This window comes from Telopea speciosissima, chromosome 5, assembly GCF_018873765.1.
Source record: "Telopea speciosissima isolate NSW1024214 ecotype Mountain lineage chromosome 5, Tspe_v1, whole genome shotgun sequence".
Taxonomy (NCBI): Eukaryota; Viridiplantae; Streptophyta; class Magnoliopsida; order Proteales; family Proteaceae; genus Telopea; species Telopea speciosissima.
This window is the reverse complement of record NC_057920.1, coordinates 5,471,969-5,497,923: the sequence shown is the minus strand read 5'-3', so window position 1 is coordinate 5,497,923 and position 25,955 is coordinate 5,471,969. Positions and strand designations below refer to the sequence as shown.

The following is a 25,955-nucleotide window of genomic DNA, read 5'->3' as shown; positions in this document are numbered from 1 at the left end:
GGAGCTGTTTCTGCAAGAATTGTTCTAGCTCTTTCAGCAAAGAATTGTTCTAGGTTTTCAAGCAAGATGGCTAAAGCCTCCCTTGGGTCTAGGAAAAGAACATTTGTGTTAAGATCCTGTAGTGCTAGAGTTCTTCGGTCAAGGCCCTATGGAGCCTCCAAAGCTCCTGATCATCCTGTTCTAGCAGACAAGTCCGTTAATGTTACTGCTGGGAGGAAGAAGAAAGAAAAAAGGGAAAAAACAAGTAGAAAATTGAATGATGAATTCTCAAGAATTAGGAAACGCTTAAGATACTTGTTGTCTCGAATGAGCTATGAGCAAAGCCTGATTGATGCTTATTCTGGTGAAGGTTGGAAAGGACAAAGGTTTGTATCTGGTAGAGTGAACTGCACATCTCATTCTAAGGGTAGTGTTTTGGTTATTGTGAGAATGTCTTAATTACTTTTTGGAGGTTACTGTCCATTTTGAACGGGAAATATTTTGCCTGAAGCCTCATACTACAAAAATGCTCATTTTAACCTTAAGTGTTTAAAATCTCATTTCACCTAGACACCAGTGGTATTTTTTGCTTCAAAACAGAGATTTGAGGTAGTTTTGCACATTGTCCCTTTCTGTATAGTTGTAGTTCTTTGAAAATTGATGGAAACTTATGGCATATGCATCAAAATAAACAAGTATTGGTGCATTTTACAGAGTTCATAGATTTTTTGTTGATTATGTTGATGAATTGGGGGAAGCTTGGGGAAAACCCATCTCACCATGACTTCTTCCTGAAAAATATGTGTTTTGACATTTATTTGTACGTGCTATTCATTTACGGTTGATCAATTGATTCATGACTCTTTGTTTTCCACTTCAATTATACTATTATATTTTTCAAAAGTCATTTTGAATTTGACAGAAGTATCACCTGTTACAAAACTGAAATGAAAATAGCCAAAACTAACTGGTGGGAGGCCGGGTAGGAGAAGGGAAAACCCTGAGATAGGATTGAAGAGTTGCCGGGGAAGGGAATGAGTTCACACAATCACACACTCTCACACTCTCACAGAGTAAAACATTATAAACTTTTATTCCATTTACTGTTTAATCTGTCTCTCCAATGTTGGGTTACATGCAAGTATTTAACGAGAGAAATAACATGACTCCAAGTTAGACTATGAAACTGAAACTAATCCTATGTATGCAACTCAAACAAATAAAAGACTGAAAAAGATAAACTACTAGATAACTAAAATAACTACTTCCAACTCTTGTTGGACCAAAATCTTGGCTTGGACCATTTCCATCTGGGTTTGGGTTCCAAAGCCTATCATGCTGGTGCAACCAGTCAAGTGATACTGCATACCTAACACTGCTCATAGACCACAATTATAGTGCTAAAGCATTTACGTTTGCCCCCCCTGGCACGCAAACACTCAAAAACATGCGGTAAAACCATAAAGCTATTGCTTCTCAATTTTATACGTTTATATGGGATGGGTATATTTGTGAACTTCTAAATGGAGATAGTTTGATTATGACCGAATCGGTTATCTGCATTATTCATCAAGACACCAGACATCATAGATATGTACGAAAGGTTGGTGTAGCAAACATTTGCCTACGTGCTAATGTTCTATGGTAGAAGTATGTTCTGATACAAGTATGTGCATGCTTCCCAACCTTGTGTTATGAAAATGTTTTTCTTCTCAAAATGCCGTATGCATGTGACGGTACTCATGGAAATAAAATTCTTGTCCTTCCGATGTTTTTGTTGAATTTTCCAGTGACTCGTCCCATCATATCATTTGGGTTATCACCCTAAGGGCTCATGCATTTGGGCCTTGGGTAAAATCCAGCTCTTTCTTTCTGTTGGGATGGCTCTCTTGGAAGTTCCTGAGCTTTCTGTTCTGTATGAATGGGTAATATCTAACATACGAATAAATACAAGCCCCACTTATATTGTAACCTGTTATAAACCTACTTCCCTCGTCGGATTCATTTTATATTCTATTCAAGCTACTGTTATCACCCATTCATCTCAGCATCATTTCTCAGTTTCACTCATTTTTAATGTTTATGGCTGTGCAGCACTCAGATCCTTAAAACTTTACTGCTTAAAATTCTCAGTTTTTCTGGAGTGATTTGATAACACAAAATTTGAGAAACACCTTGCCAGGTCATGCTCTTAGTTCTAATTTAGAAGCAACACTCTTAGACTCTCCCTCCACTTGGCGATTGAACTAAGATAGTGGAAGTGGTTTCTTGCTCTTTTTTTTTGGGATGAATATACTTAAATTATATCCTATGCTTTATTTACCAAATGTTGGTTTTCGCATATTAGGTCATTTCTACCATAATTATACCATATTGCATTGATATGGCGTCTATGTTGCACATAAGCATAGTATATAAAATTATCATTGCTGTAGTACATATTTAGTACGCCTAGGACACCTAGGCGGCAACTTGTTGCCTAGGCATCCCTCCAAAATTTTAGCCACTCCATTTCTACTCCTACAGTCTAGTACATATATTTGATCTTGATCTATTTTATAGTAAATCTTTGCGGTATTACATTTCTAAATTATGTTATTGACATGCATAAAAAAGGGCATACCCAGTGCACAAGGCTCCCGCCACTGTGGGGTCTGGAGAGGGTCATAATGTATGCAACCTTACCGTTGCGCTGAGGCCTGTCCTCTATGCTATTGACATGCATATGGAAAGATACAATGGCAAGAAGATCATCGTTACCATTCATGGGAGACAAATGTACGACATAGTTGCTTTGATGCTGAATGGTCATATGTTTAACCAATCTAATTGGTGACTAAGCTCCTGGATGCAGCTCAATTCACTCACTAATCCTTGGTCAACTACTTAGGGGCAGCTATAGTGGAATCCGTACAGGCTGTTAAGTATGGCTGCCATTCCTTTGAAGTAATTTCCCGCCCCCCCCCCCCTCTCTCTCTCTCCCTTGATCCTTTCAGTACCTCCAAGTTGCACCATTAGATGCCTAACTAGTACATTTCAGTGTCTTCTCCATAAATGGCTGAACCATCACTTCAGTTTCCTCATTTTGTTGCCTATTGCTGCTACTTACCAAGTTTTCTTCAGTGCACTCGTCCTGTTTCACCTAGTCTTTTCCATAGTTGCTTGAAGACCCATTCTCAAGCAGTATGTTCCAGGAAATTTCGTATACCCTTTTTGGCGGAGTGGCACCGAGAGAAATTGAAGTGTCCTACTTATGTGGCTTCTCCATTTTTCGTTTCTTGTATGGTCTCCGGTACTCATTTCTCTTTATTGTAACCATGGTCTTGCACTTATCCGTTCAGACTTCCTCGTCTTAGCTACATTCATTTTATGTATGTGCTACTTCTTTACCACCTAGCAAATCTTGGATAAAAATTTAAATGTTCTAGGAGTGGTTTTGGGTTGGATATATCTAATCGTGGTCAATCTATTGATCCATCATGGCAATTGAATTTCTACACTACCTGGGTGGTGGCCAACTCCAGGACCATTACTGTAATGTTTCTGACTCCTCAGGCTTTCAAATTGATTTGTATTTTCTGGTGATGAAGATTGGGATGTCTCTGTTTACTTGGCCAGGGCTAAAACTTCTGTTATACACTTCTCTGTGTCTACCTCTTCTTGTGAATTGCATATTTCCTGTTTTTTATATAACTGCTCCTATAAATCTGCAGTTCAGAAAAAATTAAGCCAGAGAAGGAGCTGCAGCGTGCATCAACCGAAATTTTACGTTGCAAACAGGAAATACGCAGTTTATTTCAACATATTGATTCTTCCTGTGCTGAGGGAAGGCTTCAGGAATCCTTATTTGATTCGGATGGACAAATCTACAGTGAGGATGTAAGCCAAGTCCTAGACCTCATAAGCTTTGTTTCGTCTTCTTTAAATTTTATTTTCTGTTGTTGTTTATTATTTCATTCTATTCGTATGATAGTGAATGGATAGTACTCCTGGAACAGTGAATGCTTAGCTATACATCCATCTTATGGCAGATATTTTGTGCCAAATGTGGGTCCAAAGACTTGACTTCTGCAAATGATATTATACTCTGTGATGGAATGTGTTACCGTGGGTTTCACCAGATGTGTTTGGATCCTCCACTGTTAAAAGATGAAAGTAATTTTCTAACAACTCAAGTGATAAGTCATTGTTACTTTGAACTAGTGGTTAGTTTAGTAACATGTTTCTAGTTTATGCTGCCTTGGTTTTCTGTCGTGCAGTTCCACCTGGAGACGAGAGTTGGTTGTGCCCTGGATGTGATTGCAAAGTAGATAACATCAACTTACTTAATGAATCCCTAGGAACGGATCTCTCTACTAATGATCACTGGGAGGTCAATTGGGAAACATCTGTTTTCTTTTTAGTCAATTTACAAAATTGTTCAACCTTTCCATCCTTGAGTGTTTCCTTTATTCTATGTGCAGAAGGTTTTTCCTGAGGCAGCTGCTACCGCAGCTAGAGATGAGCAAGATGGTGACTTAGGGCTGCCATCAGATGACTCTGAAGATGATGACTACGACCCTGATGGTCCACAAGATGATGGGAAAGCCCAGACAGAAGACTCAACTTTCGAGGAATCTGACTTCACTTCTGCATCTGAAGACTCGAGGGCTGTATCCAATGATGACCTTTATGTGGGACTTCTTTCTGATGATGCAGAAGATAATGATTATGATCCTAATGCTGTAGATCATGATGAACTGATTAAGAAGGAATCCTCAAGTTCTGATTTTACTTCCGACTCTGAGGATATCAGTGCTTCAGGAGATGATAGCAAGTCTTTTGATGGTGTTGAAGTTCCTGAATCATTGTCAATGGATGATGCCAAATCCATCAGAGGTTCAGTTGAGAGATCCACAACGATTAGAAAGAAAAACCAATCAGTAAATTCTGAGCTTCGGTCCCTACTGGATGTGGATCCAAATGCCACACTTGTATCGGGGAAAAGGAATGTTGAGAGGTTGGACTACAAGAAGCTGCATGATGTAAGTTCCCATATCTACATTTCTCGCTTCGTGAATGTTATTTGTTCATGTTAAATGTGCCATGGGAGTACTTGAACTCTTATCTTATCAGGCAGATGAAATGGAAAGTGGTTTCAGGATTTTTATTTTTTTTTGTTGTTCTTTTCACTTTTCTTAGGGTATGAATGGATTCAACATCTGATTCATTTAAATCAATGCAAAGTCATATCTGCCATCTTGACCTGGCATGGCTTTCAACTTGGAAATGTTTTGGTGGATTAACTGGTTATAAAACATATTGTAATTTCTTTCTGAAGGGACAGATTAACATAGTTTAACTGAAACATTGAAAGAATTTAGTTGGTTCAGGTAATATTTTGGTGAAATGATGGAAATATTTCAATCAAAATCTGTGACCATGTAGCGGAAGTTAAAAAAGCCTTAAGAAAGATGAAAGTAGGCAAGACATCAGGCCCGGATGAGATCCCAATAGAAATGTGGAAGGCCCTAGGAGTATCTGGGATATATTGGTTAACCAAGTTATTTAACAAGATTATGATCATAAGAAAATGCTAGATGATTGGAGGAGAAACATTGTAGTTCCAATTTACAAAAATAAGGGTGATGTCCAGAGCTGCAATAACAATAGAAGCATAAAACTAATGAGCCATACTATGAAACTTTAGAAGGATATTGAAGCTTGTCTGAGAAGAGAGACCCATATCTTGAAGAATCAATTTGGTTTTATGCCAGGTAGATCCACGACTGGAGCTATCTACCTATTGAGGAGGCTCATGGAAATATGTTGACCTGGAGAAAGCCTATGAGAAAGTCCTTAGAGATTTAATCCGGCATGTTCTTGCAAAGAGAGGGGTGTTGAGTAAATATATAGAGGTAATTAAAGATATGTTTGAGGGTGTGGTGACTAGTGTGAGATCTATGGGAGGCCAGGGCAAGGAATTCCCAATTACAGTGGGTTACATCAAGGATCAGCTCTAAGCCCTTATTTGTTTGTGCTTTTCATGGATGAGTTAACCAAGAACATCCAAGATGAGGTACCGTGGTGTATGCTTTTCGCCGATGATATCGTTGTGGTGGATGAGACAGAAGCATGGATTAACACTAAGTTAGAAAATATGGAGATCGACCTTGGAAATAAGAGGCTAAAAGATTAGTAGATCAAAGACGGAGTATATGATGTGTAGCTTTAGTCACACTATGATGGATGATGACATGGTGAAATTTGAGGAGAGAGAGAGATACCGCCAAGTAACTATTTCTGATATCTGGGGTCTATCATTCACAAAGAAAGTGACATAGATGATGATGTTTCACAAAGAATTAAAGTAGGATGGATGAACTGGAGAGGTGCGACCGCAGTACCATGACCAACCTGCTATGATGTATGGGGCGGAATGTTGGGAATTAAGAATTGCCATATAGCGAAGCTATGTGTTGCAGAGATGAGGTTGTTAAGATGGATGTGAGGCAAAACTAGGAAGGATAAAGTGAGGAACGAACGTATTAGAGCTGATGTGGGAGTTGCCCCGATCAACGACAAGCTCCGAGAATGTCGTCGGAGGTGGTTTGGCCATGTGCAACGGAGGCCTGGGGATGCCCTAATAAGGAGGAGTGATCTGATTCTGATTAAAGGTGAGGTTGTGAAGAATGACATGAATAGTTTGGGTCTTGTGCCAAGTATGACCTCAAATCAAGGTTCTAAAGCTCGGGTTTCGACCAGCTAGAAATCGAGATATGGTCGAAACTAGTCGAAACCAGTGATTTTTTCTTAGACAACTCGAGTTGGTGGTTTCGAGGCCCAGAAATGCTTTTTTTTTTATTTTTATTTTTTGCATACAACCTATTTTTTATATTCTAAATACAATGCATGAGCTATTTTCACACAAAAAACACGCAAATTGGTACTTGTGGTTTTTGACCCATGTTTGATAGTGTATATTGTTCTTGGACATTGGCTGGAATCCAGGACAAACACTTATTTATGTCTAATATCTTTTAAGTAAATGGTTTTATATTTGGTATTTCATTTACTTATGTATGCCTAATATCATTTAAGTAAATTGTTTTATATTTGGTATTTCATTTAAGTAAATGGTTTTACTTAAGATATTATTCATAAATGGTTTTACTTAAGATATTATTCATAAATAAGCAAACTCCCCCTATTTGAATCCAATAAAAATGGTTAAAAAATAAAATTCCAAAAGGATAAAAAATCAACCTCCCAGTTCACGAACAAAAACTGGATTTTCAGTGGTAGGTGAAATTTTCAACTTTCTAATGCTGGGGTTTTTCTCAAATCTATGAATTCTATAAATCTTAATATGGTAAAAAATTGTTAAAAACCAAAAGTGTGGTAAAATATTCATTTGTTTTGATGCCTAAAAAAGTATTTCCATTCAGAGCCATTTTGACAGCATTCGCGCACACCAAATTAAATTTGACCGGAACATAACTCCTTCAACATAAATTAGATTTAAGCAATCTTGGATTTGGTGGAAAGCTTCCAAAATTAATCTAATTTCGGCGAAGGAGAAAGGTCACTTTGCCAGTAAGTGTCCTAAGCGTACCTATCCCCTTACTATGGTCGAGTTGAAGCAGTAGTTGGCCAATATGAACGAGGACGTGGAGATTAATGATGGTCTTCCTCTTAAGCAAGATGTTGAGCTCGATGATGATGATGATGATGATGATGAAGTTGAAGCTCACTCCGCTAGTCTTACTCCATTCTCAAACAGATAGAAGGGTATTCTTTTGCATGGTTCTGGTTCTACAGATGTTTATGCAGTCGTCGATATCAGGCATAAGACAATTTCATCTCTGCTGATTTTGTTCCAGTATTGAACCTTCCACGGAAACAGCTCTTCAAGAGGATTCATGTGCAAGTTTTTGGACCTACAGCTCAGCTGGAGTACATCTACAGTTTGGGCCATTACGATACCATGTGCCGTGCTTGGTCACTTTGTTGGCGCACTGTGACATTTTGCTAGGGTGACCTTGGCAACGACATGTTGGTATTCTCTACGATGGTGCTCGAAACATCACCACCACCAACAAGAAAGAGGGCATACGTTTCTGATATTGCCTCATGCATTGAACCATATGCTGCAACGACAATAATTTTCTCCCTCTCCAGTTATGGATCACTCTCTCCTCCCCACCCATGGAGTTGCAATTCTTCCGTCTTCCCCGAGATACATGTCACCCCAACGTCGAGATAATTACAAGGGTATCTTGGGTTTGCGACCTAACTTGAAGGAGTCGAGTTCTTTTAAGACCGGGAGAGTTGATGCAGTTAGGCGTTTATTTAATTATGATTATTTTTAATTTTAACCTTATCTTCTTGTTGTTGGTTAACGAAAGGAGCGTAGATAGAGTTCGAGTCAAAGTCTATTTTAGTTTCATGTTAGGATTAGGGTTTCTTTTGTTTGATTTTATATAATAGCTTGTAACCCAACAATTTGGGATGGATTTTGGATTGAAATTTAAGAAAGTGCTTACTGTGTGCTGCCTAGGGCTGGTGCGCAAATCCCCTCTCCCAGCGATTGGTTTCCTCTCCGATCTGTCCCATCATCTTTTTTTCTCTTCTGGATTAGGTGAGCCCCTCAGCCCCCTTTATTCATAACCAATATAAAACTGCTCTCTAATCCAATTAACAACAACTAGTATTGGCAGGTCAAGAAGGAGTATTTACCTTTCAATGATCTCAAGGAACATCGACAATGGAGTTCCAAATCACTCTTGTCCTGGTGTTCACCTCACCGTAAAACTAACAGATGAAATTATAAATCACTGACAGTGTATCTGGAAAAATAATTAGCAGCAAATGATAGCTTCAAAATTCCCTGCTGTTGGGCAAGGTTTCTTGTCAGTTGATACTTGATAGTCAATTCTTTGAAATATACCAGCAATCAACCCCATTGGATATTCCATAACCATATCCATCAATGTTCATAAATCTCACCAACAAAACAAACCTAAATTACCAAAGTATGCCTCTAAAAGTCTTATTGCTACTATCTTAACCAGATTCAAAGTGCAGACATAAACTTACTCTTCCCGAAATTTAAAGCTATATCCCATTTTGTTTGTACATTCCCTGCCTTATTGTAAGCCACCTACTGTGCTCATTCTTGATCTCTTTCATGAATGGAACCCCAGTGACTGATCCATCGGATAGCAAATTGGTAATGGACTCCTTCCTCGTTGGTAGAGAGCTCACGACACAACTGTTAAGCCTTAGTAGTGAGATAATTTGGGTCTACAGGATGCTCCCTCATCAGTTCCCCCATCTTCACACAAACCAATTTTGTTGTGCTCGGAAGTGCTGCATTATGCTTGAAGTGCCTTCTGTCTTGTATCATTATGGTGTTCCTGTATCATTCTATCTTGTTAATCAAATTTAATCTTTGTTGTAGACTAAACTGCATCTGCATAGTGTCTGCTGGCTTTTATGACCAATTTTTTTATCACTTAATTGTTTGTCATTTCCCCCTGATTTATGAAGGAAACATATGGAAATGTTCCTTCTGATTCAAGTGATGATGAAGATTGGACTGACGGAAGTGCATCAAGAAAAGGGAAGAGCAATTTTGCGGGGAACTGTACCATGTCAACAAAAGGAAATTCTTTAACCACAATGAATGGGACAAATAAAGATATAAAGCGAAGCTCAAGAGATACTGAAATTACTCCAGAAAGAAAAACTCGCCAAAAGCTCGACATTGAAGGTGCAAACAAATTAGTGCGCTGTAAACAGAAAGATGGTTCAGAGCCTTGCTCTTCTGAGAAATTGGCTACTGCATCGCCATCAAGAAGTCTCGGAAAAGCTGCAACTCAGGTATCATTTTTTTTTTTTAAATTTCCTTCCCCCACCCCCACCCCCCCAAAAAAAAAATTCCATTGTGGGTGATGAACTTACTTTCCATGCACATGTTCAAGCACATATGGTATTATATTTTCTCTCTTCTATTAATTAGTTAGACCTGCTGGCAGAAGGCATTTCTTCCAATCGAATTGCAGTATTTTTGTTCTTGCTGATAGTGTTGATCCATTTGATTGGTTGTTTATGGTTTTGTTTAAATGGTGGTCTTGAGCAGAACATGTTCAGTTAAGTCTTTTGCTCAATTGGTGCTTAACCAAGTCACCAAATTGTTTTTGATTTTGACCCTTGCTCTAGTAACAAAGAGAGCTACTAGATTATGGTTAAAAGAAGGCTCAGGCTTGGTCCTGTTTGAGTTGGAAAGGGATAAAATCAATCCCATGGAACGAGCAAAATTTTGTTTACTGATTGTGTAATGCGGGCATTTATATCTTCTACTTCTCTGATGAAGAAGACAAATTGAAAGCCCTTGAGGGAGGCCCATGGCAGGTGGGGGAAAACACCATCTACCTTCGCCAGTGGGATCATCATCTGCAGCTAAACAAGGTTGATTTCCTCTCCATCCCTTTATGGATTACGCTGCCTGGTCTTCCGCTTCATTTCTGGTGTGAAAATGGCCTGAGCATTATTGGATCAGTCATCAGAATTCCTTGTTACTCCGGTAAGCGCACAAAGAAGATGGATAGGTTATCATTTGCTAGGATCTATGTCCTTGTCTTTGCTGATGCTCCTCCTCCATCTTTTGTCACTATCTTAGATGAAGAAGGCTTCTCCTTCCAGCAGAAGATACTCTTCGAAAGGCTGCTGCCCCCTTGTTTTATTTGCAAGACCTTCGGTCAGTTCTCCCATGTTTCCAAGTCCTCGCCCACCGCTGGTTGTGATGTAGCTTCTCCTCGCAAGACCCCTGCTGCCGCTGCTGCTGTTGTGTTGACAACCTCACCGGGGCTTATAGAAGTCCCTCTGTGTGTAAAGAAAACCCCCCTAGGATGTCTGAGCCAGAAGCCTTTCCTCTTCTGGCATCTTCTGCTCATCGTGATCCCAGCCATGGCCGGAGAAGAAGCGGCAATCATAGGAAGGTCCTCCCGGCGTCAGTTTCTCCTTGTCGCATTTCTCCCTCTGATTCGATTGTCCCCCATCATGCTACCGCAGCTCCCAATAGATTCTCTGTCCTTCAGTCTGCCACCCTCTGTGGCGATGATGTCCTCCCCCCCCCCCCGAGGAGTTGAACACCTCTAACCCTTCTCTGCTCTCCGTTTCGACCTGTCCCTTTCCTGTGCAAGTCCCCTCTGCTCCTTCGCCTGTCGAGCCTGACACCCTTCTGCTGGCTTCCCCAAAGCTCCCCTCGAACGTTGGGATTTCCTCTTTTCTCCAAAAGCAGGTCAAGGGTGTTTTATCCCCTAGACCTCCCCCCTTTGGCTCCCTCTCTTTTACCCCTCCCCTCCCTGTCACGACCCACTTTCCCCCTCTCTTTGGCTGGCCCATCTGGCTCTAATGGGCCAGTCCCCTCTTTGGCTGATCCTTCAGATTCTCTTTGGTCCATTCCTCCCCCGATCCAGCCCATATTCACTCCCTTTTTGCCTGGCCCATCTAGTTCTAATGGGCCAGCTCCCTCTTCTCCCCTAATCCATAATTCCTCCAGTCTCCCCCTCTGTTCGCATCACTCCCTTATTTCTTCTCTCCTTCCCCACCCAATGGTTACTCTCTCTCATTATCTCACCCTCCATGGTAGGATGCTTTTCCCCTTCTTTTTCTCCTTCTATTTCTCTCATTAACCGATAGCCTTTATTCTCTCTCCTCTATTAGTTTTTTTCTTTTAAACTTGAGATCCTATTTTTTAGGAAAGAGATATCTTCCCTTTTTTCTCTCATTATTTACACCCATAGATCACCCTTTCTCTCTCCTTTCTTGTACCTCATTAAATTGATTATTATTCTGAAAATAAAAAATTCAGATCTGATATTTATTCTCTTAGAATTTGACCATCAGATCTAATTATTCTTTCTATTATGTCTGACCATTATATCTAGATTTAGATCTTGCCATATCCACCCGTAGCTTAAAATCTGACCGTTAGATCTGACCCATATATATTCGTCAGATCAGAATCTCTCCCATTCCATTAGTGGGCCCATTACTCACAGTCCTTTCATATCCGTCAGATCTGATTGATCTGCATCATTGTCACTCAAAACTTCTAAAGAAAAATGTTTGTCTATAAAACCTTTTGTCCTCAATGATTAAGTCTTCTATGGTTAGAAAAGAGAAGCCCTAAATGGTTTAGGGTAATTTACATGTACCTCCCTTGAGGTTTGCTTTAATTATGCTTTCACCCTTGAGGTTTGGCAAATAACGTGTTCCTCCCCTGCTTTCCAAACTAATTAATAACTAAACCCACTCCGTTAACAGTCCCTGTTAGTTGCGAACGGTAGGAATTTTGAAGTCATTTTATGACCAATATTGGTCATAAAATTGGACGTGGGTAACTAACAAATTTTAGGCCAAATTGTTATGGTCGACAGATCTTGGAAGAATCTCTGGCCTAGCGGACCTATTTGCACCCATTCCAACTATTGGATATCTAGGAAATGGTTTGAATTGATCACATGTTGTTGTTGGTCTGAATTGATCACATGTCAAACTTCTGGCTCAAATGTAATCATATGCCTCCATGCATTGGGCATACCCTCATTATAGTCTTGGATTTTTCAATGCTTTGTCTTGCCACGTGGCCAACTCTATTTGGGCTTAAACTTGACATATGAGCATGGGACTTCTGCATCTAGCGGTTTACAAATTTCAGCCTCATCCAACCTGCAACGTGGCATATATGGTGCCAGTTTAGAGGTTTTTCCTGGACCCACCTGACCCGGAATCTTATAAGAAACAACTGAAATACAGGATATAAGATGCAACCATACTTTTTCGAAACCAGACTGAACCGGTGGTTGGACAGAACCAAAACTGCCCTCCCATTTATTTTTTGTTCAGTCATTGGACTACCCTGTTGAAAACCAGAATCAAACTTGGCAGTTCTGAAAACCATCCGGTTCCATCTGCTTCCTGAAAACATTCTGACTCAGTCCAATGTTTCCCTTATTAAAAAAGAATGATAAATGTGCAAACATGGTGACTTGAACATCCAACTACTTGGAAAACCATAGAAGATCAACCACTACGGGAATGGTCACGTTTTTTTAATCTTTATTCCAATTGTTTAAATTAATTTTAAGTTTTATATTAAACTGTCCAAAACTGGTCCAAAGCAGTGAAAACCAGGCCCTTTGCCCCGGTTCGGTTTGTAAAAACTACGGATCCAACAACAGCAACAGACGGCTTGAGGGCAAACCCACAACTTAAGGGGCTACTACAGATAGGGACCATAGTTCAAGAACTCACAAGATTTCAGGGTTTTTTTGGGAGGTTGAATCAAGTTGGTATACAATTTCTCAAATTACATTTTCTGGGTCGACCCAGTTCTCGACCCATTTACTTCTTTAAAAGTCATCTAACTCGATAGAACTCGATATTTCTCAATCGAGTTCTGTTCAAAAGCTATTTTCTTCCCCATTTGAAGGCTGTGACTCATTTTAGCTTAGGATTTCAAGTTGTAACCTGCAGGAGAGTTGATTCAGCTGCACATTTGAAGGATTCAGCTACACATCTTCAAGATTAATCTCAAATTTGAAGGATTCAACTCTTAAATGCTTGTTGTGGAGCACTGTATGCAACAGTGCAGCAACACTATGTCATGGGAAGATTATGTGGCACTACTGGGGATTGAATACTTGATTCACTCAGTTTAAGTGATGATAGTTATAACTTGTAACATTGTTAAACAGTTTGATGTATCACTTTAACATTTCTAATGCTTATTTAAGTTGTTTAGCTATTAATTGAATGTTTCGCTTGCTTTCTATTACTAAATTATGGGTAGAGTAGGGTATTTTAGTACGTCATTGCCTACCAACTTAAGGTCCGAAGTAAAACTCCTATTTGGATTTTGTTTTTGCAAAATTTGATAATGCCATTGTTTAAATGGCCTAAAATAGGCTGAATACCAAGTTTCAGACCCAAACTAGGTCTAAAATCCATTGAGTTGAAAAAAAAGAGGCACCAACTTGACCGAGATCTCGGTTTTTCCCAGGGTCGAGTTGGGGTCGAGATCAGAGTTTTAGTACCTTGATAGGGACCCATATACAAAGACTACTGTTCTTAGCTGACTCATCCGCCATCTAATTTGCAGGTCCCATTTTCATTGCTTTGCAAGAGCTTGGTTTGCTGTCGAAACAAGCAGCACGAGGATGGCGCCATATACCTTACCTTTTCTCTCCTTCGATCCCACTTAGCAGCCCCTCCACATTGCTTTCCTCAATCTCATCAACCTTCACAATGCAAGGGCCATTGCCTTCTAATACAAGTAGCACCATGCCTCCCCCCACCCCCACCAAAAAAAACATGAGCAACCACCGGAGAATCCCTTACCCTTCGTCATTCTTTCTCTTCTATAGTTCTCATGCATCCCTTGAAACCAGATTTGATATGAGATTAGAACTCTCTCACACCCAGTGCCTTGTCTTCAACTTGCGAGTTCTCTTCTTTTTCTACTTTACTATTGTATGAATTCTAAATGTCAAAATTTGTACACAAGCTCACTTGTGACTCCTTCAAACTTGGTTTGCATACACATTACAACAACAATTCAGCTTTATCCCAACTAAATGGGGTTGGCTACATGGATCCTTGACCTCCAATCAACTCCATTCGAGGTCATACTTGATACAAGGCCAGCTATGCATGTCTTCCCTAACCACTTGTCCTTGAGTCATTTTAGGTCTGCCCCAGATTCTTTAGTTCTTTTAGTCTGAATCAAATCACTCCTCCGTATTGGAGCATCCAAAGGCCTCTGTTGAACATGGTCATGCCAGGTTATCATGTATCGAAGCTACTCCCAAATCAGCTCTAATACGATCATTCTTTATTTTATCCTTCCTAGTTTTGCCATACATCCATCTCAACATCCTCATCTCCACTACACTAAGTTTATCTACATGATGCTTCATGACTGCCCAACATTCTGCACCATACATTATAGTCGGTCGTATGACTGTTCTATAAAATTTTCCTTCAAGTTTTAAAGGAATACGTTGATCACACAACACTTCGGATGCACCTCTCCACATCATCCATCCTATTTTAATTCTCTGTGAAAAATCATCCTCTATATCACCTTCTTTATTTATGATTGAGCCCATATGTCTAAAATAATCACTTTCCGGAATCTTCCTCTCATCAATTTTCACCTGCTCTTTATTTGTCCTAATGTATTAAAGTTATACATCATATACTCTGTCTTCGTTCTACTTATCTTAAAGTCTTTTGATTCCAAAGTTGGTCCCCTTATTCCAACCTTACGTTAATCTCTGCTTTTGTCTCATCCACCAAAACAATATCATCACAAAAAGCATACACTAAGGAACTTCATCTTGAATGTCTTTGGTTAAATCATCCATGATAAGTGCAAAAAAATAAAGGTTTAAAGCTGATCCTTGATGTAACTCAATTGTAATTGAGAATTCACTATCTTGAACATATATATCTTTATTATGTCCACATATTTGCTTGAAACAATTTTCTGCTCTAGTAGGTACCAAATTAACTCTCTAGGGACTCTGTGATAAGCTTTTCTAGGTTAATAAAGACCATATTGAGATCCTTCTTGCACTCTCTAAATCTTTTCATAAGTCTCCTAAGTAAGTAAATAGCTTTTGTCGTGGATCTTCTTGGCATAAAACGAAATTGGTTCTCCATAATAGTAGTTTCTTGTCTCAGTAATAATCTTCTCTCATTTTATAGTATGATTAGTTTTATGCCTCTACAGTTATTGCAGCTCTGAATATCACCTTTATTTTTAAAATTGGTACCACAATGCTTCTCCTTTCATCTGACATTTTCCTTGTACTCATAATCCTTATTAAACAGCTTGGGTAGCCAAGATAAACCATAGATTCTTCCACGTTTCTATTCGGACTTCATTTGGGCCTACTGTCTTGCCTACTTTCATTCTCCTTAAAGCTTCTTTTACTTTAGAAACCTAAATCTTTCGTACATGTCTACGACATGTGGTGTCTTGATGGTAATGCAGTCTTCCAGGACACTATTACTCGAATCATCTTCATTTAGTAGGTTGTAGATATAATCTATCTATCTCCCATTAGTATCCTCATCCCTTATTAGCACTTTACCATCTTCACTTTTAATACATCTTCATTAGATAGTTTTCCCCCCTTCTTTTGTGCTCAGATTGTTATAAAAATCTTTGTATTTCTTCAGTCTTGCTTTTCCCACAATCTTCTTAGTTTCATTTTTAGAAAATTTAGACCTTTTTAGATCCTTTACATCCTTAGTCTTTTGCCATGTCTTAAAACTAGCTTTCTTACTCTTAATGGCTGCTTGAACCTCATCATCCCATCACCTAGTCTCCCTAGAGGAATGACTTTTTCTTTAGATTTACCTAGAACATCTTTAGCAACATTTTTAATACAAGTAGTCATCTCATTTCACATCATATTAGTGTCTCCCTCGAAGTCTCATTTTCCTGGTTTGACTTCTTTATCAGTAAATGATTTCTAGGTATCTCCTTTTAAGCTCCACCACCTTACTACGATTCGCACACACATTATATGAGAAAAAAAAAAAAAAAGGCCTTAGCTTAAATTCTTGCACAGACTGCAAAGCCATGCTCCCTAAGGTCCAGAAATTTCTATCTTTAGTTAATTCACAAGTTCCCTCTAAAGAAGGTTTTATTCAGTCTAGGGACCTGAAAGAAATCTCTCATTTATTTATATTTATTATTTTATTCGAGACAAAATCAGTTGAAATATTCTGAAATTTTGGTCTAAAATTTCTGTACTATATATATATATATTGAAAGTTGTGTGTAATTTTTCTTATTGTGGAATCTTTTATTCTTATCTTTATGCATTATCTACGGTTGGAATATGGATTATATTTACAGGAGAAAGAAAATTGAGTGGATAAAAATTCATTATAGAATGTTGTAAAAAAGTAATTTATTAAGTAATAATAATAAAATTAGCAATAAAATATTCATTCAAAGATTAAATATATCAAAGACAGTAAAAAAAAAACCACAAAGTGGATAAAAGTCCTAAAGTTTTTGGAAAAAATTCAGAACTTTCATATTATTCCAAAATATTATGTACCTGAAATTTTCAACGCTAAAATTTTTTTCCCCCTTTAATCGAAACTGAACTTCTGTGAATATTTCAGTATTTTGGTCCCTTCTTCTAAACCATTTTGCTTATATTGTTTGAAACCTAATTATTTGCTCTCTCTCTCTCTCTCCCTAAATGAACTGTAAATGATTTTCTTTGTTTTTTTGTAATGTAATCCTGTTATCCAAATGATTTACTGTTACATCGACCTAGTCAAATCTTCTTTTTTTTGGAGGGGGGCGGGGGGTTGAAAAGTCATATCTCAGCTGTCCTTGGTGACATTAATTTGCTTTCTGGACAACTATCATATCCCGGGCCATATTTTAAATGAATTCTGACTAGCAAGTTTAGGGTGAGTGATGTGAAACATGTTTTTTGTTCCTTGGGAGTGTTTGTCCACTTATACTTGGTTTTAGGAGTCAAACTCTTTTCATTTTCTACCCCCTTTCCATTCAAATACTTGATAGCAATTTTGTAATGCAGAGGCTGTCTGAATCATTGAGGGAAAACCAGTATCCTGATCGATCAACAAAAGAGAAATTGGTGAAAGAACTGGGAATCACGCTTCGACAGGTCTGCACTCTTTTATTTCAATTTTTAGTCGGAGTCAGTAACACTAATTTCTAATTGTGTTTTTCTGGATATTTAGGTTAGCAAATGGTTTGAGAATGCACGTAGAAGCTTGCGCTTATCAGCAAATGTTGGAGTCAGCAAAGCTGATACCATTCCCCCAAACAAGGAGAGCATAGACCCTGAACCTGATAAAGATGCTGCAAACAGTGTTAGTGGAGATAAAAGATTAAGTAAAACAGGTTCTTCTGAGGTCATTGGTACAGAATGTTGCAGCAAGAATGAGGAGAGGATGAAATCTGTGACTGAGGAAAGCAGTCAAAGGAAATCAGCTACATCAAAGTCCAGGAAGAGGAGTCTGAAGGACGATGAAGAATCAGATGAGATGAGTAATATGGAGATTACCAAAGAGGGGTACTCAAACAGACTCGACAAATGACCGGACTCTAAAACAAGTAGTGATGCAGTCTCCGATCAAGACTAGAAGTAGAAAATCTGCTGCATGGCTTCCCAAGAAACCAAAACCTCTTTCTGGAAAAAGGGGGGGGGAGGGGGGCGGTGTTGCATGAAGAGTTGGGGGAACAGATAGCCCTCGGAGAACTAGCTGTTGCCCCGTATCATCATGATGGGGATTTACCTCCTTGGGAGCAGTTTCTTTGAACAAGAAACCGAGTGGATTTGCCTACAAAAGCTAACCCATATTCCCTGCTTTATGAGATTGAACATGTTATATAATTTGGAGGGTTGCATTTTACAGCAGTGAAGCTGGACTTGCCCTCACCAACTTGAATGATGCCATGGCGGTCCAACAGCTCGGGTATCTCACGTTTCATCTGAAGTACTCAAGCGAAACTGGTTAACCAGTAGGGAGATCGAATCTGTGGACCTCTTCTGTTGTTACTAATTAGAAAATCAGTTCAGGTTTCAGAAAAGAATTTGCTGGAATTTGCCTGGATAGGTAAGGTTGCTCCATTGTGACCAAGTGGTCACGGATTCGAGTCTGGAAACAGCTTCTTTGTGAAAGCAGGGGTAAGACTACGTACATTATGACCCTCCCCACTCCCTGCAGTGGCGGGAGCTTCATGCATTTGGCATGCTCTTTTTTGCCTGGATAGGTAAGATGTCTATTTTTGCAAGCCTCTGCAACATTTGTCCCATAGGGCTTTTGTATCTTTTAGTGTTTGTCTTTCAAATAAAATTGATTTTTCAAACATGTTTTAAAGCGCATCAGTTTTCAAGATTACTATGTTAATAGAATTGTACGGTGCTTTAGAGAATTTTTTATAGATATCTGTATTTTTTTAATTAATAAATAGACAAAACTATGTCTTCTGCATTCATGAATGTACAAAGAGCAAGAACTGAGTAGTCCATAAAAATCATGCTTCCATAATTTATACATTCTGATGTGTGATGCTCTTAAGAACTCTTTCACATTTGGATACGAGTACTATAAAAGATTCGGATAGTCTTAATGGTGATTGTACTCAAAGAAAAATCTCATAATCAGTTGTAACAGCCTTGGTGCTGGATAACCAACCCCTGTTGAGATGGGTCTTAATCTGAACCGAATATTAATGTGATGGCCTGGTTCCAGTTCCTATACGCATGTGGGCATGTTATATGTCCAAAATTCTATAATACATTCCTAAGGATTAACAAAAATCAAAATATATATTCATAGGGATTCAAAAAAAATCTGATATCCATTCTTAAGCATGCAAGCATTCAAGTTTTCATTCATAAGTTATATTATCCACTCCAGTCCATATTGATTCGATTGGAATCGGTTGGATTTGATTCCAAATTCTCTCCGATTCCTGCTTCAAAAAAATCAGGTTTTCCCACGGTTCAGGCGAGATCTAGCTGATTTCCGACAGATTCTGGTAGATTTTAGCAAATCCTTGCCAAAATTTAAATTGGCGGAGGCCGACTCGATTGCCGATTTCGATTCTTAAAAACCTTGTGTGGGGAACACGTTGCGACTTGCGAACCTCCAATCAAATGTGGACCGAGTGACTGACTTCACGAAATCCGACCATGAGAAGTAAAGCAACTGTTTGGAACCCTAGTAGGTTATTGTAAGGTCCTAGCAGGCCAAGTTTCAAGTTTGCTTTCTTTCATGTTCACCAAGTTGTAGCCGCTTACTCCCACTCCTCTCCCTGAAGAGAAGCACCCACATGGTCATCTTGTAATACTAGTAGGATTATTACATTTAAAGGCCAAAAAAAAAAAAAAAATAACCTCAATGCCACTTGGTTTTATATCAAGTTCCAACCAATAAAAATTAGATAAATTGTATAATGAAGCTTTGAAATCCATGGCTACTAAGATGGTCCTTCTCTGTCTTCCTTTGAAATAAGTCCTTTTTAGCTTTTAAAACATAAAAAATGAAATTACCAAATTCAGCCAACCCTTTTCTCAAAACCCAAGGACCAAAAACCCCTTCAATTCGTACCTTCATTTCTCTGCCACTGCAAACTCTTCTTCCATTCCTTCAAACGAAGTTTCTCTTCGTTGCATTTGACGGGGGTTCGTACCTTCACCTCCCTTTCCTATACATAAGTCCTTTTATTAGGCAATCAAGGTATTTGCTGGAATAAGATATTTGCCTGATAACTCAGATGGGAACTTGTCTCATGATGTATTAGTCTTCTAGGCCTTCTCTGTCTTCTTTTGGTCCAACATCACATTTCTAGAGTGACATCCCACAGACCAGAATTGTGATACTAACCCTACACATTTTTCAACACTTAGTTGGCTAAGATTTCAACTTTGTTCTGAGCTTTTCAACTGATCACTAGAAACATTTGACTGCAGCACCAAGACCACCAACATCAATCTAAGGAAGCAGGTTGAGGTTTTATCATCATTTTTAAGTTTCTTAACCATCAATATATCACTGCCTCTATGGATTTGGGTATGCAGAGTGTGCTCAAGAAGCAGAGGCAAGAGGGATCCAGCGATGCAAGCAAGAGAACGCTAACCGGTTGTGTAGCCGCTGCACCAATGCGGAGGCCAATGAGAGCACTCACAGAGGCATTGGTTTGGATGAGATTTTCAATTAGCGCTCCAGTGTTTTTCCTAAGGTCAATTATAGGAATTTCCCATTCAAAGAAGGGAACTCAAAATGTCATTGGATGACATATCGAAACTGACCTAAGGCCTTTTGATATGATAATTGTTTGTGCTACATTCATTTCAACCTTCTATGTATTTTTACTGGTTTTCAACCTCTTATCATTAAAAAATCTTGTTCCTCTTCCCACATGCCCCAAATTATTTCAGGGGGGAAAACTTACAAAAATCCCAAAAAGGTGAACTGCCTCCCACTCTGTTGGCTAAACAGTCCAAGAAATAGCTCCCATCACATGATGACATTTCTCCAGGTTTAGAGATACTGCAGTTGATTTCTACAGCTAATGAGAAGGAAATTGCAACCACTCAGCAGATTCATTCATGAGCTATAGAAAAAGCTATTGATTTCTGGATGTTAGCTGGGTGATATGTTCAATCATGAATCTTACAGATCTTTCCCAACCCCCAAAAAAGGAAAGAAAGAAAGAAAAGAAAAGGTAGTAAAAAAGAGAGCTGAACACTTTACAACATCCTTGAGCTTAATTAATTGTAATGAAAAACACAAATCTGTCTCCATAAGGGGAGTCTATCTTGAGGCAAAATTTTCAGAGAAAAGTAGATGCGGTTCATGAATTTGGGATCACCGATAACTGTTGGCCAACTATCAGTAATCTTAATTTCTGGAAAGGTGAAGTTTTCCTACCACTTGGTGAAAGGAAATCTAGGGTCAAAATTATCCCCCTTTACTGGACAAAGTTGTCGTTGCCTCTGGGAGTCTCATCCAACGACAGTAAGGCCATGGAGTCTCTTCACCTGGGTGTAGAGAAACTCAGTCCTTCTGGAAAATGAACATGTTAAGAATAAACTCTTTTGCAGTGGATCTCAAAGCTGGTAGCATTCAAGTATGATGATCCTATCTTCTGGCCAAATTTATATAGTTGGTAAATCTTATTTGGGTTCTTGAACACATGTACAGGTTCACTGTTGCCTTAACTCTCAGCAATCTAAATTATTGGAAAATTACAATATAGGATGTGATTTGTTGCCAATGAACATTTATGGAGTGCTTTTGGAAACTGTAAGCATCCAAGTATGGAAGCCAGCAGTGCAGACTTGATTACATTGTGAGATATTCTCTTTTCAGTTTCTTTTCTTTTCTTGGAAAGGAGACAAATGGAGATGCTCTTCTATTAGCCAACCACCACCCTTTTAATCCAATCCTTAGATTTCTTTCATACAAATGGTTTGTGGACAATATTTAGGTTCTGCAAATTATGCTCTAATGAAGCAAAACTAGAGGAAAACTGGAAAAAAGTTGTCCTTGATAACATATGTTGGGTGAAACTTTTGAGAACTGAAAGCACAATACACCTGATGTTTACTAGTACACTAATTGAAAACAGTAGGTAATTCTCTTTGTCATGGACAACCCTTCTTGCAAGTGTTTTGAAGCTTCAGTTTGTCTGGTTCATTCCCAATTAAGTTAGCTAGCTTCTTTGGTCGATCGATTAACAAACTCAAAGATCAGACAAGTGGACCAGAAATAAAAGTAGGAACCCAGATCATTGTGTGATTGAAGGTGGATGATCTAGAGTCGAAGATTCAAATCAAGCTTAAGTAGCTCTGGTGGTTGCTTGGGCTGTTGGGGATCCACATGAAAGCTTCCTGGCCACATCAAGTCCATTGCCTCTTCAAGCATGAATGGTGTCCATGCCATGAAGCCTTTGTTGGAATCATTGAACCGTGCCACCATCTTTGTTTCTTCCCTGCTTGGCTTGTGCACTAGTGAGTGGGGTCGAACACCTAGTGATCGGACCATTGGAGAACTGAGGTGCAAGCCCATCATTGCCACCTCCCTCTGAGACTGGAACCTTCTTGCTGCACCTCTCTCCCTCTTGTGTGCATTCTGGTGACCACCCAATGCTTGGGAACTGAAGAACTTTCTCATACAGAAGTTGCAGGAGAAGACTCTGTTGGAAACTGGATTTGATGGGAAGTGATCAGAGTCCTCTGTCATCTGGGGCTCATTTCTGCCCAGGCTCAAATTCAACCACTCCCCAAAGTTATCTTCACCTTCAGCTCCATCATCCTCGATGCCATCATTCTGGTTTTCCAGCAACTTTGTTGCTTCTTCTTCTTCGCTCTGAATTATCATTTTCACCATAACCCTGAAATTAAAGAAGCCAAGGAAGTTGAAGAAATAAAGCCTCTACTGAGATGGTGGTGGGTGTTCTTAAAAAGTTGTATATCAAATGGGGAATAAATGGTGAAGAAAGAGATGTCATAAGGGATAGGAACTGGCAAGTGGACTTCTTTTTCCATAATTAAAAGAAAATTGATCTCTTTTTCTATCCAACAGCCCCACCTATTGATAGTTTGGTAATTGGTATTCCAGGGACAATGCTTATATCATCTTTTACTGTTACCCATGTCAAAGGTTAGGATTCCTTCCTTCTCATCTTTTTTCTTTTTTGATCTTATATTGCACAAACTTTATATGGTTCTCTTGGGAGTAACTAAAAATATAAGGTTGACAATCCAGCAACAATTCCATCAACAGTCTTAGTCATTATCTACTTATTCATATTCACTGCATGCAAGTGATGAATACTGTTACTGCCCTGTATATAATTCAAAAGTGGCTATTAGACTAGCACAGTAACTGGGTCAGATCTCAGATACATGCATGATGTCTCTAAAATTACAGAAGCTAGTGCTACTTCAACTCCAGAGTACAGGTGGGCCACTTAACCAGACAAATCTTGTCAGTGTTTGGCAATCTTGACAACGATTTATTGCAGTGTTACAAGTTTTGACACATCAGAAACAAAAAAATTTAACACAAAATCTGCATGTGAAGTCCTTGCATCATCAAATTGATTTTGTTAAGATGGATTTCCCTAAACTTCTCTGTTCTAACAGTAATCAGCTTTCTGTTTGGGTTATCAAATCTGTGTTCTTGTGATACAGAAAGAGATAGTCAAAGTCCTTTGGGTGGTGTTGAACAATGAATGACTGAAAGATGGATATCAATGTGCGTGTGGGATGTGGAGATGCTATAGTTTACTGTTATTAATGGTTTTTTTAGGGATGGTGGGGGACCAGAGAACTTCAAATAATGATGACATAAAGTAGGTAGTAGATAAGGGGTAAGTTATTGTATTGCTTTGAGGGGAAAAAAATAGTATCTATGTGGATGTGATATTCATGTGGGGTTTCCTGGTCTTCCTGAAACAAGTAATGGGCAATGTATATGTACAGTAGAAATGCATAAAGACCACTTGTACTTATTCTGAGAATCTTGTAGTTATTTGAAAAGTACTTGGCAATTAGACAGGAGGAGACCTCCTTCCATAAAGGCTGCTTGCTTGTTTGCTCCTCTTTAGCTAGCTGACGGTTTATAGTAATGGTTTAAAAGAGTAGCTTTGATGCTGAAGCTTCTTGGTGATGAAAGGTACCTAAATGTTGGTTGATGGGTCAAGAGCTTGAACAGGAGACTTGTCTCATCGATTGATCAGAGTCCTCTATTCTAGTCAGTGGTGGAGGTGGAAACAAAACATTGAAAAATAAGAAACTGAGCATTTGGGTTTGACACTTTAATAATATTTATATTCATAAAAAGAAAATAAGATAAGAAAGGGGAAAAGGGTAGTAAACTGGAATACTCTTCTAAGGATTGTAAAGTGGACAAGAACATGTAACCTTTTTTTTATTATTATTATTATCCCTTCCCTTATTTCTATTTTTTTTTGTAGAAGGTTTTCAAAATTATTGAGAGTAATTTAACATTATATCATTTTTAACAGTTATCATTGTCTTACATGTTTTTCAAGAACACGTGTGAAATGACACGTTTTTTCCTTCATTAAGACGGTGCAAAATGGAATCTTTTTGTATGGCAGCAATCCACTAATCATTACTCTCCATTATTGGCACCCTTATTTATGAATGTTCAAAAATACCTTCAAACTCGCAACCTTGTGCTCAAAATGTCTCGAAAAGCAAACTACAGAATCAGTGATCCATCGCCCTAGATTTTATGAAAATTTCAGAAGTTTTTTTTTTTTTTTTTTTAGCTATTGAAGGGAAAACCTGGTATCTAAATATTCCAGGAGTCTCTTGAAAACCTTGGCAAATGAACTGTTTACTCATTTGACCCAAAAGAGTAAATTGAATTTAATAGAATTTATTTTAAAACAATGAAGAGCACTAAAAAAGAAGGTGAAAAGGTTTTCAATGCACCCAAAAAAAAGAAAGGTGGGGCAAAATGTTTTCTAGATCAGTAATCTAAAACTCCTTAGATGAATTCTTCTATTTCAAGTTGTCCAATTTTATCTTAGATTTAATGGGCTTACCTAAGAGTTAGGAAGTTTTTTTAAATTAAGCCCGACTGTTGACATTTTTTCTGTCCGGTCATTCCACACACAATGAGATTGGTTTGGTTGTAATATTAAATGAGAACAACGGTTGACAAAGAGATGGAAACAATGAGATTGGTTACCACAGAATATCCTAACTTGAAGGGAGAGACAGAGAAGTGCTAGAGGAAGTGGGAGAGATATGGATAGTGATCGTCGGCCTGAGCGGCGCACAAACTGGGTGCAGTGCAATGACCGCCTTACCCCCGCTCAGGCAGAGGTAAGGTGGTCATTGTGCTACACCCTGTTTATGCACTGCTCAAGCCACTATGGGCAGCGCATTGTAGAGGATCTGAATTGGGAGAGATATGCCTCCTGGAACAACAATAAAGAAACGTGCAGTATGATGTGAACTTAAAGCATTCAAGTGGGAGAAAAAAAAAGTCCAACCTCTCACCTTCACTTTCTTGTCCAAGGTTGGCTTCCAAGTTGGTTTCTCTTAAATGGGAAGAAGGAAGATTAAAAAAGGAGATTAGACCCAAGAATCTCCTGCTTTTTCAAATATTCTGGGGACCTAATTGTTCTAATTTAGCAAATGAAAGAAGATCTCTCTCTCTCTCTCTCTCTGTCTCTCTCCATCTTAATTCAAGAAAGTGAAAGAAACTTGTTCCTAGATAATGATTATTATCTTGGATATGGTTCCCTCAATTCCTCCATCCCATACTTAAAATTCTCTTTCTTGGTTGATTCTGGTGTTTTTATTTCCCCACCTTTCTGGGTTTTTCTATTTTTATTTGGGAGTTGGGAGCTTGGACATCATCACTTTTTT

The 25,955-nt window shown here is 38.7% G+C and overlaps 2 protein-coding genes across 3 annotated transcripts; one reads left to right on the top strand and one right to left on the bottom strand.

Moving 5' to 3' along the window:
• Positions 1-38: 38 nt before the first annotated feature.
• LOC122661735 (homeobox protein HAT3.1) lies at positions 39-18,349 on the top strand. 2 transcript variants are annotated; one of them, XM_043857232.1, is made up of 9 exons: positions 39-365; positions 3,693-3,858; positions 4,011-4,134; positions 4,239-4,351; positions 4,443-4,862; positions 4,935-5,003; positions 9,511-9,843; positions 17,604-17,693; positions 17,770-18,349. In XM_043857232.1, exons 1-9 carry the CDS (start codon positions 67-69, stop codon positions 18,127-18,129), a joined length of 1,974 nt encoding a protein of 657 aa, XP_043713167.1. In that variant the 5' UTR covers positions 39-66; the 3' UTR covers positions 18,130-18,349. The 2 variants fall into 2 exon arrangements, with proteins under 2 accessions (XP_043713167.1, XP_043713166.1); XM_043857231.1 differs by having other exon boundaries at positions 4,443-5,003.
• Positions 18,350-22,113: 3,764 nt separating this feature from the next.
• LOC122661736 (zinc finger protein 4-like) lies at positions 22,114-23,031 on the bottom strand. The gene has a single exon (XM_043857233.1). It carries the CDS (start codon positions 22,930-22,932, stop codon positions 22,357-22,359), a length of 576 nt encoding a protein of 191 aa, XP_043713168.1. The 5' UTR covers positions 22,933-23,031; the 3' UTR covers positions 22,114-22,356.
• Positions 23,032-25,955: the final 2,924 nt, after the last annotated feature.

Bases quoted from the DNA above. Each gene is read 5' to 3' on its own strand.
- LOC122661735 (XM_043857231.1), top strand. From the start codon at position 67: ATGGCTAAAGCCTCCCTTGGGTCTAGGAAAAGAACATTTGTGTTAAGA. The intron at 366-3,692 runs GTTTGTATCTGG...ATAAATCTGCAG, and splicing joins GAAGGTTGGAAAGGACAAAG to TTCAGAAAAAATTAAGCCAG. The intron at 4,352-4,442 runs GTCAATTGGGAA...TTCTATGTGCAG, and splicing joins CTACTAATGATCACTGGGAG to AAGGTTTTTCCTGAGGCAGC.
- LOC122661736 (XM_043857233.1), bottom strand. From the start codon at position 22,932: ATGGTGAAAATGATAATTCAGAGCGAAGAAGAAGAAGCAACAAAGTTG.